Source organism: Nerophis lumbriciformis, linkage group LG22, assembly GCF_033978685.3.
Source record: "Nerophis lumbriciformis linkage group LG22, RoL_Nlum_v2.1, whole genome shotgun sequence".
In the NCBI taxonomy this organism is placed as follows: domain Eukaryota; kingdom Metazoa; phylum Chordata; class Actinopteri; order Syngnathiformes; family Syngnathidae; genus Nerophis; species Nerophis lumbriciformis.
Genome location: NC_084569.2, coordinates 8,571,398 through 8,590,601, shown reverse-complemented (window position 1 = coordinate 8,590,601; position 19,204 = coordinate 8,571,398). Strand labels below are relative to the sequence as shown.

At 36.5% G+C, this 19,204-nt stretch overlaps 1 protein-coding gene across 4 annotated transcripts in view; it reads left to right on the top strand.

The window, feature by feature from the left end:
* Window positions 1-15,223, top strand: part of lmtk2 (lemur tyrosine kinase 2) — a 59,367-nt gene extending 44,144 nt beyond the window's left edge. For 2 of the 4 annotated variants that reach the window (XM_072915841.1, XM_072915840.1), the window contains exons 11-14: window positions 1,160-3,980; window positions 4,056-4,188; window positions 8,015-8,233; window positions 13,771-15,223. In XM_072915841.1, the coding sequence (XP_072771942.1) occupies window positions 1,160-3,980; window positions 4,056-4,188; window positions 8,015-8,233; window positions 13,771-13,799 (3,202 nt within the window). In that variant the 3' untranslated portion in view covers window positions 13,800-15,223. Of the gene's footprint in view, window positions 1-1,159; window positions 3,981-4,055; window positions 4,189-8,014; window positions 8,238-13,770 lie in introns of all 4 variants that reach the window. The other 2 variants (XM_061974320.2, XM_061974319.2) reach the window with 1 other exon arrangement.
* The last annotated feature ends 3,981 nt before the right edge of the window (window positions 15,224-19,204 follow it).

The following is a 19,204-nucleotide window of genomic DNA, read 5'->3' as shown; positions in this document are numbered from 1 at the left end:
TGATTTTTTTTAGTTGTGATTTCCTTCTCTGCATGAAAGTTTAAAAGTAGCATATATTAATGCAGTATGAAGAAGAATGTTTTAATGTAGACATGCAAGCCTTGAAAGAAAATGTTGAAAATCAAGACTACATTTCCTGCAAATGGGTGCATTTCTACCCTATATTTTAACTTTAGATTTATTCTCATATCAAACTCTTTTGGCTGTCTTTTTGACACTTACATCTGGCGCCCCCCTCCACACCCTGGATTATAAATAATGTTAATAATTCAATGTGATTATCTTGTGTGATGACTGTATTATGATGATAGTATATATCTGATGGTATATATTTGTATCATGAATCAATTTAAGTGGACCCCGACTTAAACAATTTGAAAAACTTATTGGGGTGTTACCATTTAGTGGTCAATTGTACGGAATATGTACTTCACTGTGCAACCTACTAATAAAAGTCTCAATCAATCAATCAAAACACATAGAATCATCATACTGCTGTGATTATATGCATCAAGTGTTCATTCAAGGCTAAGGCAAAATATCGAGATATATATTGTGTATCGCAATATGGCCTTAAAATATCGCAATATTAAAAAAAGGCCATATCTCCCAGTCCTAGTTCAATGATGCCATTTCTGTTTGTCATGTATAATTTTGTCTATTTTGTGTTTATCCTTGAATAAACAGGTCAGTTTCTTGTTACCAACCATTGTGTATTATTCAAACTCCCCTAATTCAGCTGGCTAGTTGTTATCAAGAGTACTAAAACCCTTTTCAACATGATTCTGACAACTAAGTAGGCTAAATAACTTTAAACTTTAATACATGCTCGGATAGGCCAGTATCTGTATCGGTCAGTATCGGTATCGGATCGGAAATGCAAAAACAATATCGGTATCGGATCGGAAGTGCAAAAACCTGGATCGGGACATCCCTAGTAGTTACCGCCGAAAATAACGGCGTTACAGTGTTTTTTTGTTTTTTTTTAAACTATTGCATTATGGCCCTCAGCAAAGAAAAATCCATAAATTAGCCGCACCATTTTAAAAGCCACAGGAATCAAAATGTAGGAAAAAAGTAGCGGCTTATAGTCTTGAATTTATGGTACTGTATGATATTCTTCTCGTTTGAGGAGTGACGCATTTTCCTTCCCTTGCAGGTACGAGGTCCTGCAGTTCTGCTGGCTCTCTCCAGACAAGCGGGCCACAGCAGAGGAGGTGCACCGCTTACTCGTCTACCTGCGCATGCAAGGCCAAAGGGACATAGAAGATGACTTTGAGCAACGCTGGGATGCCCTCAAGCCTAATGTTTCCACACGGCAGACCACCGTCAGCCACTCCTCATTCCCCATCTTGGAGCAGTTCAGCGACGACTCCCTGCAGCAAGACATCGACGAGGTGCTAACTGTCACCGAGACGAGCAAAGGACTCAGTTTTGAGTACGTTTGGGAAGCGGCCAAGCATGACCACTATGACGGCAGCCATTCTCATTCAGGCGTGGACACGACGGTCAATTACCAAAGCATGTTTTTTCCTGTTTCCACTGAAGACATCCAGGCCAATTACCCAGATCCTGTTGCCAGATCAGCACTGGCAGGTAGTGGGAACAGTCCTTCGAGGATACCTGGGATTGTGCCGGTGTTCGATGCCCAGAAGCCATCTAATGACAACACCTATTACATACAATTAGAAGAACAAGCAGGAGAAAGCACTCAAACCACAGACTTCACTTCATGCCAACAGGACTTTGTTGTCCTTCAAGATGTCCGTCTAGATGAATCCAGCACTGAGGCAGACTTTTTTCACCACAGTATTGACTCCAAGGATTCCTATTTGCCAGACAGTCACATCTGGTCCTCTCTTGAAAATGACAGTCCATACCACACCAACATTTTCACTGAGGGAGAATCCAAGCAGCAGGAAGACTCTGTTTCTTGGAGGCAGGATTTTGTGGAGCTTCCAGAGAGCACCGGGAACCCTTTCTGTAGTAATACTCCTTTGAATGCACATAATTCTTTTTTAGGGGGATGTCCGGAAGCCACTTACCGCACTCTGGAGGAGGACTCGTTTGAGGACAACAGTGATGGGGGGAGGCTTCTAAATAATGAAAAGCTGGCAGAGAATTTTATGTTTCTTAAGGAACATAATCTAATGAAAGAAGGTAGGTTTCAGAATTTTCTATTACCTGGTGTTGTCCATGAACCTGAAAATACCTTCAGGATGAGTTCTTGGGACAACCCGGACATATATGGCAGCTTAAACACAGCAGATACTAACTCAAAACCTGCGTGGTGTAGCACATCCCCAGGAAAAGAACTATATGACTCATCCAGTACTAATTTTGGGCCACACAATCCGTTCCGGGTAGAAAATGAAACACTGGTGCCTTCCATTACTGTTATGTCAGAAGATGACACAAGCAACCAGCTGCCAGTTAGAAACAGTTCTTCCACTGAGGACCTCACTCTGCTCCAACCCTCTGGCAGAGACTTGGATTCTACCTCGGAGAGATTTGATCTGCTTGTTCGTCAGATTGATGATCACATTCCCATGTTCTGTGAAAGTGCCACTGCAGACCTTTCGTGCACAGATGCCAAACTTTCTAGCCTTGACTGTGATGTTGGAACTCCAAAGGTTGGCAGTCACAGACTCCTACCTGACGAGTGGCATGTCCAAGCGTCCGTTTCAGACAGCGGACATGTTGATGAGCTAACTAGCAACGACCTGTTGAGTGAACTCAATGACGATGCAGACATGGACATGAAAACAACAATGTCTGACCATGAAGAATCATTCACTGATGGTAATGGACAACCTTCTCTGTTAGTCTCTGGTCCGTCTTTAGACCAGATTAGCCAAGACAGCTTACTAGAGGACAGCATGTGCACCACTCTGCCAAGTGTGGACCATTCAGCTGAGACACCGGACTCCTTGGACTCCTTAGACATCCACAGGCTCGGAGATCAGCACAAACTCCAACCCCCGTACAAAATATCTGACAGTGGCTATGAGACAGAGAACCTGGAGTCTCCTGAGTGGAACTCTCAGCCGAATGATGAAAAAGACATGTCCCCTGTAAAAGATGTCCTAAATGTGGGCCAGAAGACAAAAGAAACGGAAGAAGCTGCTGTAATGACAAATCTGGTTCCGCCAGAGATCATCATCTCTGAAGCCGAGGGCACTCTGGACTCTCCCAGTGAGAATCTGAACGAAGACGCCCATGTCGGTCTTGCTGACGAACCGCTCATGAACAGCAACTACAGAGACTCCGCCTACTTCTCAGACAACGAATCAGAGCCTGAGAAGAAATGTGAAGAAACGAACATGGATGTCACATCGCTGAGGAATTCTACGGATGATCCTCAACTCGTCAGACCTCTGGAACCTAGTTCGGAGTCTCTGTTATCACTGCAGGAAAGTTCTGCTGCCCTCCAAGCGCAGGGGGATGTGGAAAAAGATCCACTCCCAGACGTGTGTGCAAATATCAAGGAGTCCCTCAACCGGTCCAGTCCGGTTGGAGATGAATCTGACTCTTTCCGTGATCCGGACCAAACCAAACCATCCGGTCCACTCCCGTCCGTTGAGGTTGGCGTTCATGCTAAGCTAACCAGGACCTACGCCGGTGAGGGCCACAAAATAAAAGAGCCGGACATGGAGGGACGTTACCTGGGCAGGCGAGACGGCTCGGGTTTGGACGGCCTTGAAGACGGAGGGGACGCGGACGAGGAGAACGAAAACAGCGACGACTCCGATGAAGACGGCCACGCCTACCAGCTGCACAGCTCCAGCTCGGACAGCGAGGACGATGGCGTGCACACAGTGCCGCTCATCATCTCGGACGACAGCGATTCAAAGAACCTGAGGAGCTTGTTGAAACCTTCCACCCTCAGCATCCAGGCACCATCCCCAACTTCTCACACCGACACCACCAGAAGAGCCGTGTCCTTCTTTGATGACGTCACCGTCTACCTGTTTGACCAGGTGCACTTCTTGTCTTGTTGCTGCTAATGCGGATTTGAGATGTGATGGGCCTAACTACAACCTTCTGATTTGTAGGAGACCCCCACCAAGGAACTGTGTGACCACACCTCAGGTTCTGACAACCACACACCACAGTTCAGCCACCCGGTGCCAAGTTCCAGTTACCTGAATCGTTTTGCCAACTCTGAAAGCTCCACGGATGAAGAAGGTACCTTTGACCTTGAACGTCCTATGGACATTTTTATACTTAGGGTTTATACATCTGGGTTTTTAACGCATACTGATATTTGTCATTGTTCCAAATGTTCACACTCAAGTGTTAACATTGCATACCTGCCAACTACTCCGGTTTTCCCGTAATTAGTACGGTTTTCATCAACCTATTCCGGGTTACGGTTGCAGTGATAAAAAATACGGTTTTTCATTAATTAAAAAAAAAATTTTTTTTAAAGTTTTATTCACGAAATCGCGTAACAACAATCACAATCGACACTGCATTTATAGCACCGCTGCCAAGCACGAGGCACCTGTTGCCCATTGTTTCCAAACGAGCGAACGATCATGGAATCAGCCGGAGAAAAATCGCAAACGAGTCTTAAACCGAAAAGAAAACTGCAGTCATTCCGTGAAGAATATTCAAAAGCCTATGCGGGAATAATTATCCGTTCCAAAAAGGGTGAAAACTACGCGAATTGCACCTTGTGCAGACAAGATTTTTCGATCGGACACGGAGGAATTAGCGATGTAAAAGACCACGTTGGGACAAAAAAACACAAGTCTAATGCCGCTGCTAAATTTGGATTTTAGCTACAAAAAGGTAATGACACCAATGTTATCTATTGGAATTGTTTAGTACTGTTATACTGTTAAAAGTGTTTGTACTATTTATGCTTTCAAGTCCAAGTTGAAGAAATCTTGTTAAATGTTGACAGCATAACTACCAAAATACAGAAGTATGTCCTTAATATTTTTGCAGTGCTATTTCTGTTGAAAAGTTAAAATGATTACATTAGAGATGTGATGTGACACTTTTCAAGTGTCTGATGGCTTAAATTAATTTTCATTAATTTTTCATATTTTGAATTCTTTTGAAAGGCTTACAAAAAAACTACATTTGAATTGTAATTCCATGCTATTGACAGGACTATTAATTTTAATGAAGTTAGCTTACCATGTTTACAGTATGATAATTGTGATAGAAATGTGAATTTTAGGCACAGAATATTTTTTACAATTGAACAAGGCAGTAGATTATACAAGCTTGGACAGAAAGTTAATAATGACACCAATTTTTTTTTTTATGGAATTGTTTAGTACTGTTTTACCATTTGTTTACTGTAAAAAGTGTTTATACTTTCAATTAACAAATTAAAGTCTTGTGAAAGGTTGACAGGATAACTGGCATTAACTGTCAAAATAATTTCAAACTATTGAAGTTAGCTTACAGAATAAACATGTCAATCAACCCATATGATTTTTGCTGTAATATTTTTGTTTTGAAAAGTCACTGTGACTGATAGAAAAGTGATGGTTTTAGCAACATTTTAACCTGTCTGAATGCAATCAATCATTTTGCGTCGGGGGGCGAACCTGAACCCCCCACCAGGACTTTGTCCTGGACCTACCGGGGCCTGCGGCCCCTGGACCCTGGCTACTAGGTTTTTCTGATTTCAAAAGTTGGCAGGTATGACATTGGTTGTGGTAATTAATCCAAAATGTAACTTTCTGAACGATGGATCAACAAATAATGTAAATGTGAATATTTTTTTAATGTAGAAACAATGACTTTAATTAAACAATGCAACATATATAGGAAATATGAAAGAAATGGATAAATTAACATTTACACTTTTACAGAAGCTGATCAGTGAGGTTAAAATAATTTCTTGAATTCAAAAGTGTTGATCACCTTCTTGATTGAAGGGTTGGCGATTTCTTTGGCCTCACGGTGACTTATTTTGCAATCCTGGTTAATAATAATAATTTCAAAAAGACAGACTTGTGATGTACAGTCACTATCAAAAGTTTACATACACTTGTAAAGAACATAATGTCATGGCTGTCTTGAGTTTCCAATCATTTCTACAACTCTTATTTTTTTGTGATAGAGTGATTGGAGCACATACTTGTTGGTCACAAAAAACATTCATGAAGTTTGGTTCCTTTATGAATTTATTATGGGTCTACTGAAAATGTGAGCAAATGTGCTGGGTCAAAAGTATACATACAGCAATGTTAATATTTACTTACATGTCCCTTGGCAAGTTTCACTGCAATAAGGCACTTTTGGTAGCCATCCACAAGCTTCTGCTTGAATTTTTGACCACTCTTGAAAAAATTGGTGCAGTTCAGCTAAATTTGTTGGTTTTCTGACATGGAGTTGTTTCTTCAGCATTGTCCACACGTTTAAGTCAGGACTTTGGGAAGGCCATTCTAAAACCTTCATTCTAGCCTGATTTAGCCATTCCTTTACCACTTTTGACGTGTGTTTGGGGTCATTGTCCTGTTGGAACACCCATCTGCGCCCAAAACCCATCCTCCGGGCTGATGATTTTAGGTTGTCCTGAAGAATTTGGAGGTAATCCTCCTTCTTCATTGTCCCATTTACTCTCTGTAAAGCACCAGTTCCATTGGCAGCAAAACAGGCCCAAAGCATAATACTACCACCACCATGCTTGATGGTAGGAATGGTGTTCCTGGGATTAAAGGCCTCACCTTTTCTCCTCCAAACATATTGCTGGGTATTGTGGCCAAACAGCTCAATTTTTGTTACATCTGACCACAGAACTTTCCTCCAGAAGGTCTTATCTTTGTCCATGTGATGTCAGACAGAAGCAAAAATGGAGCTGTTTGCCCACAATACCCAGCGATATGTTTGGTAATAACGTGCCTCAAGAATTTATGGCTGGTGCTCCTTTTGTCAAATTTAAATTATTAGTCCACCAGATGACGATACTTTTCCCAAAAAGTTGGCAAGCAGCGACTTTTCTCACCTTTTTACTTTTTTCTGCAAAGGTCCTCGCTAGTGTGATAAGTGTGTGTGTTGCTTTTGAGGTTTGAAATGCTGAGTATTAGAGATGTCCGATAATGGCTTTTTTGCCGATATTGTCCAACTCTTAATTACCGATTCCAATATCAACTGATACCGATATATACAGTCGTGGAATTAACACATTATTATGCCTAATTTTGTTGTGATGCCCCACTGGATGCATTAAACAATGTAACAAGGTTTTCCAAAATAAATCAACTCAAGTTATGGAAAAAAATGCCAACATGGCACTACCATATTTATTATTGAAGTCACAAAGTGCATTATTTTTTTTTAACATGCCTCAAAACAGCAGCTTGGAATTTGGGACGTGCTCTCCCTGAGAGAGCATGAGGAGGTTGAGGTGGGTAGCGGGGGGTGTATATTGTAGCGTCCTGAAAGAGTTAGTGCTGCAAGGGGTTCTGGATATTTGTTCTGTTGTGTTTATGTTGTGTTACGGTGCGGATGTTCTCCCGCTATGTTTGTCATTCTTGTTTGGTGTGGGTTCACAGTGTGGCGCATATTTGTAACAGTGTTAAAGTTGTTTATACAGCCACCCTCAGTGTGACCTGTATGGCTGTTGACCAATTATGCCTTGCATTCACTTGTGTGTGTGAAAAGCTGTAGATATTATGTGATTGGGCCGACACGCCAAGGCAGTGCCTTTAAGGTTTATTGGCTCCTTACAGCGGCGTTTTAAAAAGTCATAAATATTACTTTTTGAAACCGATACCGATAATTTCTGATATCACATTTTAAAGCATTTATCGATCGAAGATATTGGCAGTCCAATATTATCAGACATCTCTACTGAGTACTTTACACTTCTGTGTGTGGCACCAATGTAAATATATCAACTTTTTTAAAGCGTAAAAAGCCCAAAAATCTGACATGTATATTTCAAGCCTAAAAGTAACATGTTTTGATGGCAGTCTTTAGAGAGCTGTCATTTTTGTGAGTTAATAAAATAAGGTGTGTTTAAACTGCTCTCGTTACGCTGCAGGTGGCGGTTTTGAGTGGGATGACGACTTTCCCTCCACGCCTGCCTTCCCCACCAAGACACACACAGACATGGCGTCAAAGAGCATCTCGGCCCCCCCGGCCCTCACCACGGCGTCCCTCTGGAGCGGCTCGTCCAACTACTCCCGCTTCTCCATCTCACCTGCCAGCATCGCCAGCTTCTCCCTCACACACCTCACAGACTCAGACATGGAACAAGGAGGCAAGTTCAACTTCCACCACACACACTCACTCAATGGTAAATGGGTTATACCGCATTTTTCGGAGTATAAGCCGCACCGGCTGAAAATGAATAATAAAGAAGGAAAAAAACATAAGTCGCATTTTTGGGGGAAATGTATTTGATAAAAGCCAACACCAATAATAGACATTTGAAAGGCAATTTAAAATAAAGAATAGTGAAGGCTGAATAAGTGGCTGAATAAGTGTACGTTATATGAGGCATAAATAACCAACTGGTATGTTAACGTAACATATTATGGTAAGAGTCATTCAAATAACTATAACATATAGAACATGCTATACGTTTACCAAACAATCTGTCACTCCTAATCGCTAAATCCCATGAAATCTTATATGTCTAGTCCAGGGGTGCTCACACTTTTTCTGCAGGCGAGCTACTTTTCAATTGATCAAGTCGTGGGGATCTACCTCATTCATATATATAATTTATATTTACTTATTTATGAAATATATGTTTTTGTTAACAAGTTAAAGGTGTTTAATGATAATGCAAGCATGTTTAACATATATAGTTAATATTGTTAATACATTAAAGGTGTTTAATGATAATACAAGTATGTTTAATACATATAGTTAATATTGTTAACAAGTTAAAAGTGTTTAAAGATAATGCAAGCATGTTTAACACATATTTAATATTGTTAACAAGTTAAAGGTTTTTAAAAATAATACAAGCATGTTTAACACAAATAGCTAATATTGTTAACAAGTTAAAGGTGGTTAAAGATAATACAAGCATGTTTAACACATATAGATTCCTTTCTTTCATGAAGACAAGAATATAAGTTGGTGTATTACCTGATTCTGATGACTTGCATTGATTGGAATCAGACAGTGGTGCTAAAAACGTCCGCATTTTCGAATGGAGGAGAAAAAAGTCCTCCTTTCTGCCCAATACCACATGAAAGTGGTTGGTTTTTGGCATCTTATTTGTCCAGCTTCCGTACTCCTTTGTATACACTTTACAAGAAATACATTGTCGGCAAACTCCGTAGCTTGCTAGCTTGTGCACGCCAGCTTTCTGAGACTCTTATTTTGGTAGCGCAGGCAGGATGAAGCAGAGCTTTTATTGTGCAACTGTGCAGTCGGTCTTTGGAGTTTTGACGACAGGTACGGCGCCAGAGTCTGTTGAAATAAAGTGTTTCTCGCCTTCCAGTCGGTAATTTTAATGAGCTGGCAGCAGCCAGCGTCATCTCAGAAGACCCTCGGGTGCCGTGAATGTCAATCAAGTGACGAAAGTGACGTCATAGTGAAGATTTATGATCGCTCATTTTTAGGACTATTTTTTTAATGCCTGGTTGGTGACAGACTGACACACCCTCCGAGATCGACCGGTAGATCGCGATCGACGTAATGAGCACCCCTGGTCTAGTCTCTTACGTGAATGAGATAAATAATATTATTTGATATTTTACGCTAATGTGTTAATAATTTCACACATAAGTCGCTCCTGAGTATAAGTCGCACCCCCGGCCAAACTATGAAAAAAACTGACTTATAGTCCGAAAAATACGGTACTTGCATGAAATTACCAAAGAAAATACATTTTTAAATCACATATGTTAAATATGAAAGTATATTTATACATTGTATTTATTTACTCTAACCAAATATGAAAGTATATAACATATATACAATGTGCTTCTGTCAGTTTAATGTACACTAAGATTTTTTTTTTCTTAAAATAAAGCCAATAATGCAAAGTACCGAAAAGTATCGAAATAATTTTGGTACAGGTACCAAAATATTGGTATCAGAAAACAAATGTAATTATAAACAATGCGGTCAGTCACTTGCTAATATGGGGTATAACGGAGTGGGGGGTGAGGGGGTGCAGGGAGATCGACTGGATTGCAAACAGCAAATGTTGGCAGCTACTTGATGTAAGAAGTGGACGATAGGCCACACATTTAAGAATGTTATCAACAGTCTTGGAACTTTGCCTACATGATTATTTAAAACACTATTTAACCATTTCCACATTTAAACAGAGTGGTCAGAGCAGGGCTGCACAAATGTATTTCATCATTATTTGCTTCCATTTAAATGTTTTTAATTTGGAAAAGAACTGAATTATGTTTAGTTTGTATTTTATTGCTTTTTTTTATATGTTATTTTTATAATACAAATATAAATTAAAGGGGAACATTATCACAATTTCAGAAGGGTTGAAACCATTAAAAATCAGTTCCCAGTGGCTTTTTTTATTTTTCGAAGTTTTTTTCAAAATTTTACCCATCACGCAATATCCCTAAAAAAAGCTTCAAAGTGCCTGATTTTAACCATCGTTATATACACCCGTCCATTTTCCTGTGACGTCACATAGTGATGCCAATACAAACAAACATGGCGCATAGAACAGCAAGCTATAGCGACATTAGCTCGGATTCAGACTCGGATTTCAGCGGCTTAAGCGATTCAACAGATTACGCATGTATTGAAACGGATGGTTGTAGTGTGGAGGCAGGTAGCGAAAACGAAATTGAAGAAGAAACTGAAGCTATTGAGCCATATCGGTTTGAACCGTATGCAAGCGAAACCGACGAAAACGACACGACAGCCAGCGACACGGGAGAAAGCGAGGACGAATTCGGCGATCGCCTTCTAACCAACGATTGGTATGTGTTTGTTTGGCATTAAAGGAAACTAACAACTATGAACTAGGTTTACAGCATATGAAATACATTTGGCAACAACATGCACTTTGAGAGTGCAGACAGCCCAATTTTCATCAATTAATATAGTCTGTAGACATACCCTCATCCGCGCTCTTTTCCTGAAAGCTGATCTGTCCAGTCCAGTTGGAAATGCATCTGTTTTGAGTGTCGCAGGATATCCACACATTCTTGCCATCTCTGTCGTAGCATAGCTTTCGTCGGTAAAGTGTGCGGAACAAACGTCCAATTTCTTGCCACTTTCGCATCTTTGGGCCACTGGTGCAACTTGAATCCGTCCCTGTTCGTGTTGTTACACCCTCCGACAACACACCGACGAGGCATGATGTCTCCAAGGTACGGAAAACAGTCGAAAAAACGGAAAATAACAGCTGATTTGACTCGGTGTTTGAGAAAATGGCGGATTGATTCCCGATGTGTGACGTCATCGCTCCGAGAGCGAATAATAGAAAGGCGTTTAATTCGCCAAAATTCACCCATTTAGAGTTCGGAAATCTGCAAAAAAACTATAGTCTTTTTTCTGCAACATCAAGGTATATATTGACGCTTACATAGGTCTGGTGATAATGTTCCCCTTTAAAGCTGCAAGCAGCGATGGACGGGACCGACTTTTGAGGGCTCATAAAAACCAAACCGGAGCAGTAATTAAAACTCTTTCATCAACTTTTAATCAGAAGGGTTCAACCTCTCTCCTGTGCTAGTTTGAAGCCGACAAACGCGCTCAGGAGATAAAGTTTGAAAAAAGGTGACTGTTTTTACACAACTTTTGTTTTGAAGGGGGAATTGCAAACTTGCTGTTGATTTTTGCTGGGGGTTGTCAGTGTATGAAATCTAGGTCTAAGTTAGACCTACATAGAGGTTTTTGTTTCATGTCTCTACGACATTCCTACTGGGAGTTACAGGCAGTTTTGTCTGTGTTTTCTTCCTAGAGGGCGCTAGAGCGCAGTTTTGGGGTTTGTTTTTTTGATTAGATCGCAATTTTTTCCAGTCCTGGTGTGTGTGTCCAATTTGGTGAGTTTTGAAGCATGTTAAGGGGGTCAAATTACAGCTCAAAGAGGCGGCGGTATAATAATAAAATGCTACAAATACAATAGGGTCCTCTGTCCCAAAGGGACTTGGTCCCTAATAATAATAATGATAATAATGATAAAACGCTAGAAATACAATAGGGTCCTCTGTCCCAAAGGGACTCGGTCCCTAATAATAATAAAACGCTAGAAATACAATAGGGTCCTCTGTCCCAAAGAGACTCGGTCCCTAATAATAATGATAAAACGCTAGAAATACAATAGGGTCCTCTGTCCCAAAGGCACATCGGTCCCTAATAATAATAATAATAAAACGCTAGAAATACAATAGGGTCCTCTGTCCCAAAGGGACTCGGTCCCTAATAATAATAATAATGATAAAACGCTAGAAATACAATAGGGTCCTCTGTCCCAAAGGGACTTGGTCCCTAATAATAATAAAACGCTAGAAATACAATAGGGTCCTCTGTCCCAAAGGGACTCGGTCCCTAATAATAATAATGATAATAAAACGCTAGAAATACAATAGGGTCCTCTGTCCCAAAGGGACTCGGTCCCTAATAATAATAATGATAATAAAACGCTAGAAATACAATAGGGTCCTCTGTCCCAAAGGGACTCGGTCCCTGATAATAATAATAATAAAACGCTAGAAATACAATAGGGTCCTCTGTCCCAAAGGGACTCGGTCCCTAATAATAATAATAATGATAAAACGCTAGAAATACAATAGGGTCCTCTGTCCCAAAGGGACTCGGTCCCTAATAATAATAATAATGATAAAACGCTAGAAATACAATAGGGTCCTCTGTCCCAAAGGGACTCGGTCCCTAATAATAATAATAATGATAAAACGCTAGAAATACAATAGGGTCCTCTGTCCCAAAGGGACTTGGTCCCTAATAATAATAAAACGCTAGAAATACAATAGGGTCCTCTGTCCCAAAGGGACTTGGTCCCTAATGATAATAATAATAAAACGCTAGAAATACAATAGGGTCCTCTGTCCCAAAGGGACTCGGTCCCTAATAATAATAATAAAACGCTAGAAATACAATAGGGTCCTCTGTCCCAAAGGGACTCGGTCCCTAATAATAATAAAACGCTAGAAATACAATAGGGTCCTCTGTCCCAAAGGGACTCGGTCCCTAATAATAATAATAATGATAATAATAAAACGCTAGAAATACAATAGGGTCCTCTGTCCCAAAGGGACTTGGTCCCTAATAATAATAAAACGCTAGAAATACAATAGGGTCCTCTGTCCCAAAGGGACTCGGTCCCTAATAATAATAATAATAATAATAATAAAACGCTAGAAATACAATAGGGTCCTCTGTCCCAAAGGGACTCGGTCCCTAATAATAATAATAATGATAAAACGCTAGAAATACAATAGGGTCCTCTGTCCCAAAGGGACTTGGTCCCTAATAATAATAAAACGCTAGAAATACAATAGGGTCCTCTGTCCCAAAGGGACTCGGTCCCTAATAATAATAATGATAATAAAACGCTAGAAATACAATAGGGTCCTCTGTCCCAAAGGGACTCGGTCCCTAATAATAATAATAATGATAAAACGCTAGAAATACAATAGGGTCCTCTGACCCAAAGGGACTTGGTCCCTAATAATAATAAAACGCTAGAAATACAATAGGGTCCTCTGTCCCAAAGGGACTTGGTCCCTAATGATAATAATGATAATAAAACGCTAGAAATACAATAGGGTCCTCTGTCCCTAAAAAGAGGTCTGCAGTCTGGTGTGTAACTGTGTGTTGTTTTGTTGCTGACAGGAAGCAGTGAAGATGGAGAAAAAGACTAAGCAACAATCAACACTTTGCACTTTGGATAAGGTAACAGATGGAAAAAAGGGCAAAGTACATTTCTTATGTGTGACCATCACCATGACATCACCACCAGGGAGGCGGAGCCTATTCCCATCACCTCTACTTGGCTGCTTCATTATTGTCACCCAACAAGAATACATCTATTTTGTTCAAGTAGACTCCAGCCAAATAGGAATTGAACGTGGAATAATGACTTAGTCACTCATCCTTCTGCCTTTTTTTAAGTTGACTTTCCTTCTTGACGGTGCGTTGCCGTGTCTCCTGGTCGGAGAACAACTTGTTTGTGTAGCATCTTGTCCCTAAACACACTTGCCAACAAAGACTGGGTCTGTACAGAGGTCTCACTCTGCACCTTTTCCCTCCCGACGCAGGATGTTGCAGTCACACATGAAACGTGCTGTCCGACTAAAATGGTTTTCTACTTCTTTGGGTGAGCTGGAGTGGAAGTGTCCATTTTTTTAACGTCACACTAGCAAAGTTCACTTTTATGTTGAAATGAAGACGTCAGTTTGTATAAAAGTGGAAAGAGTGCAATGACTTTGTAATAACACGAGCAGCTTTTTGGTCATTAAAGATAGCAACAAACACTAAAAGAAGAATCACTGCAGCATTAATCAACTTTTTGGATATTAACACAAAGCTTCTTTTGATTAGGGAATTTGGTTGATTTTTAAAACATTTTATTTTGTTTTTAATGATTTTTTTTGTTTAGTTTTAACTTAAATTGTCAATGAAGTTGTTCCGTTTTTTTAATGCATTTTAATGGACTTTTTTTTTTTTTGGTTTGCTTGTTTTAAATTATATTTTCATTTCTATTTGTTGTAGAATAATTATTAGGCTGTTCAGTTGAATTTTGCTACCCAAAGAACCTCAGAGGGGATTTGCACCACTTGTTGTGTTTCCTTTAGCAGGCTGTCAATCATCTCAGTGACTGTGTGAGTGGAGCAGTAAAAACTGGGTAATACGGTTCTAACTGTACTCCTTTAACGACTCCATCTTAAGGATTTTTGACCTATTAAGACGACACTGTCCTCACAGTTTGAGGTTTATTTAAGGACGACACATTTGCTTAATCTTGCACATTTGACAAATGTAACTTAAAAAGTGTACTGACGTGTATAATAAATATTTTCTTTGTTTTGTCTGCAAACGGGAGAGCTATGACCAGCGTGTGAGTAGTTAAGGAGGACGTTTCTTTGTGAGCGCGAGCCGAGACGATCACGACAACATATCATGGTGGTAAATAAATAATTGTGGATTTACGCTGTCCTTTGATTTTGGAAGAAGAAGAAAAAAAGAGGTGATATTTTTACTTGTTTTACATGGATCATGCGTTAGTGTCATTGAAATGTTTATAATTACACTGTTTAATATGAAAATAAATGCAAATGAACTTCTATTGCGGCGTCTGTGTCATGTTGAATCTAACTAAATTAATGTTTTATTTTTTGTGTTTTTACATGTTTAATGGATCTTAAGGTCTGCAATAAAGATTGATAAGCTCCTAATATTTAAAGTTTTTCAGCTACAGAATATAACCAAATATCCCATTTATGCATTATTCATTGAGCAACTAAGGAAAATAACCACCTAAATTAAAACCTTTTTTTTTTTTACAATGTATTTTTTGTCCTAATGCATTTTTAAATATTCAAAAAATTAAGACATAACACCAACAATTTAAATAGATTATTTTATGATAAATTAATGAATTTATTTTGTCGTTTTTGTTCTAATTGTACTAATAAAAAAATGAAGAATTCTTCCTTTTTGCTTAGTTTTAACTTACATTTTCAGCTACAGAATATAACCAAATATCACATGTATGCACTATTCATTGAGCAACTAAGAATAACCACCTAAATTAAAACCTTTTTGTTTATTTTATTTTACAATGTATTTTTTGTCCTAATGCATTTTTTAAATATTCAAAAAATGAAGACATAACACCAATTTAAATAGATTATTTTACGATAAATTAATGAATTTATTTTGTCGTTTTTATGTTGTGTTTTTGTTCTAATTGTACAAATGAAGAGTGCAATGACTTTGTAATAACATGAGCAGCTTTTTGGTCATTAAAGATAGCAACAAACACTAAAAAAGAAGAATCACTGCAGCATTAATCAACTTTTTGGATATTAACACAAAACTTGTTTTGATTAGGGAATTTGGTTTATTTAAAACATTATTTTTTTTTTTACTTCAACTTATTTGTTTTAATTTTATTGAAAGTTTTTCCTTTTTGTTTAGTTTTAACTTAAATTTTCAGCTACAGAATATAACCAAATATCTCATTTATGCATTATTCATTGAGCAACTAAGGAAAATAACCACCTAAATTAAAACACTTTTTTATTTTATTTTACAATGTATTTTTTTGTCCTAATGCATTTTTTAAATATTCAAAAAATTAAGACATAACACCAACAATTTAAATAGATTATTTTACAATAAATTAATTTTATTTTATTGTCGTTTTTATGTTATGTGTTTTTGTACTAATAAATAAAAAAATGAAGAGTACAGTGACTGTAATAACATGAGCAGCTTTTTGGTCATTAAAGATAGCAACAAACACTAAAAAAGAAGAATCACTGCAGCATTAATCAACTTTTTGGATATTAACACAAAACTTGTTTTGATTAGGGAATTTTTTTTAATGTTTATTTGTTAATGATTTTTTTTGCTTCAACTTAATTTGTTTTAATTTTATTTAAAGTTTTTCCTTTTTGCTTAGTTTTAACTTACATTTTCAGCTACAGAATTTAACCAAATATCACATTTATGCATTATTCATTGAGCAACTAAGGAAAATAACCACCTAAATTAAAACCCTTTTGTTTATTTTATTTTACAATGTATTTTTTTGTCCTAATGCATTTTTTAAATATTCAAAAAATTAAGACATAACACCAACAATTTAAATAGATTATTTTACAATAAATTAATGATTTTATTTTATTGTCGTTTTTATGTTATCTGTGTTTTTGTTCTAATTGTACTAATAAATAAACAAATGAAGAGTACAATGACTGTAATAACATGAGCAGCTTTTTGGTCATTAAAGATAGCAACAAACACTAAAAAAGAAGAATCACTGCAGCATTAATCAACTTTTTGAATATTAACACAAAACTTGTTTCGATTCGGGAATTTTTGTTATTTTTTTTGTTAATGATTTTTTTTGCTTCAACGTAATTTGTTTTAATTTTATTTAAAGTTTTTCCTTTTTGCTTAGTTTTAACTTACATTTTCAGCTACAGAATATAACCAAATATCACATATATGCATTATTCATTGGGCAACTAAGGAAAATAACCACCTAAATTAAAACCCTTTTGTTTATTTTATTTTACAATGCATTTTTTAAATATTCAAAAAATTAAGACATAACACCAACAATTTAAATAGATTATTTTACAATAAATTAATTATTTTATTTTATTGTCGTTTATGTTATCTGTGTTTAGTTTTAATTGTACTAACAAAAAAAAACAAATGAAGAGTGCAATGACTTTGTAATAACATGAGCAGCTTTTTGGTCATTAAAGATAGCAACAAACAGTAAAAAAGAAGAATCACTGCAGCATTAATCAACTTTTTGGATATTAACGCAATACTTGTTTTGATTAGGGAATTTGGTTTACTTTTTTTAATTTTTATTGTGTTTTTAATGATTTTTTTTGCTTCAACTTCATTTGTTTTAATTTTATTTAAAGTTTTTCCTTTTTGCTTAGTTTTAACTTACATTTTCAGCTACAGAATATAACCAAATATAATATTTATGCATTATTCATTGAGCAACTAAGGAAAATAACCACCTAAATTAAAACACTTTTTTTTTTTTTTTACAATGTATTTTTTGTCCTATTGCATTTTTAAATATTCAAAAAATGAAGACATAACACCAATTTAAATAGATTATTTTACGATAAATTAATGAATTTATTTTGTCGTTTTTATGTTGTGTTTTTGTTCTAATTGTACTAATAAAAAAATGAAGATTGTTTCGCTTAGTTTTAACTTACATTTTCAGCTACAGAATATAACCAAATATCACATATATGCATTATTTATTGAGCAACTAAGGAAAATAACCACCTAAATTAAAACCCTTTTGTTTATTTTATTTTACAATGCATTTTTTAAATATTCAAAAAATTAAGACATAACACCAACAATTTAAATAGATTATTTTACAATAAATTAATGATTTTATATTATTGTCGTTTTTATGTTATCTGTGTTTTTGTTCTAATTGTACTAATAAATAAAAAAATGAAGAGTGCAATGACTGTAATAACATGAGCAGCTTTTTGGTCATTAAAGATAGCAAACAGTAAAAAAGAAGAATCACTGCAGCATTAATCAACTTTTTGGATATTAACACAATACTTGTTTTGATTAGGGAATTTGGTTTACTTTTTTGAATTTTTATTGTGTTTTTAATGATTTTGTGCTTCAACTTCCTTTGTTTTAATTTTATTTAAAGTTTTTCCTTTTTGCTTAGTTTTAACTTACATTTTCAGCTACAGAATATAACCAAATATCACATTTATGCATTATTCATTGAGCAACTAAGGAAAATAACCACCTAAATTAAAACACTTTTATTTTATTTTACAATGTATTTTTTGTCCTAATGCATTTTTTATATATTCAAAAAATTAAGACATAACACCAATAATTTAAATAGATTATTTTACAATAAATTAAAGATTTTATTTTATTGTCGTTTATGTTATCTGTGTTTTTGTTCTAATTGTACTAATAAAAAAATGAAGAGTGCAATGACTTTGTAATAACATGAGCAGCTTTTTGGTCATTAAAGATAGCAACAAACACTAAAAAAGAAGAATCACTGCAGCATTAATCAACTTTTTGGATATTAACACAAAACTTGTTTTGATTAGGGAATTTGGTTTACTTTTTTTCATTTTTATTGTGTTTTTAATGATTTTTTTTGCTTCAACTTCATTTGTTTTAATTTTATTGAAAGTTTTTCCTTTTTGTTTAGTTTTATCTTAAATTTTCAGCTACAGAATATAACCAAATATAATATTTATGCATTATTCATTGGGCAACTAAGGAAAATAACCACCTAAATTAAAACCCTTTTGTTTATTTTATTTTACAATGTATTTTTTGTCCTAATGCATTTTTTAAATATTCAAAAAATTAAGACATAACACCAACAATTTAAATAGATTATTTTACAATAAATTAATTAATTTTCTTTTATTGTCGTTTTTATGTTGTGTTTTTGTTCTAATTGTACTAATAAAAAAATGAAGAGTGCAATCAATGACTGTAATAACATGAGCAGCTTTTTGGTCATTAAAGATAGCAACAAACACTAAAAAAGAAGAATCACTGC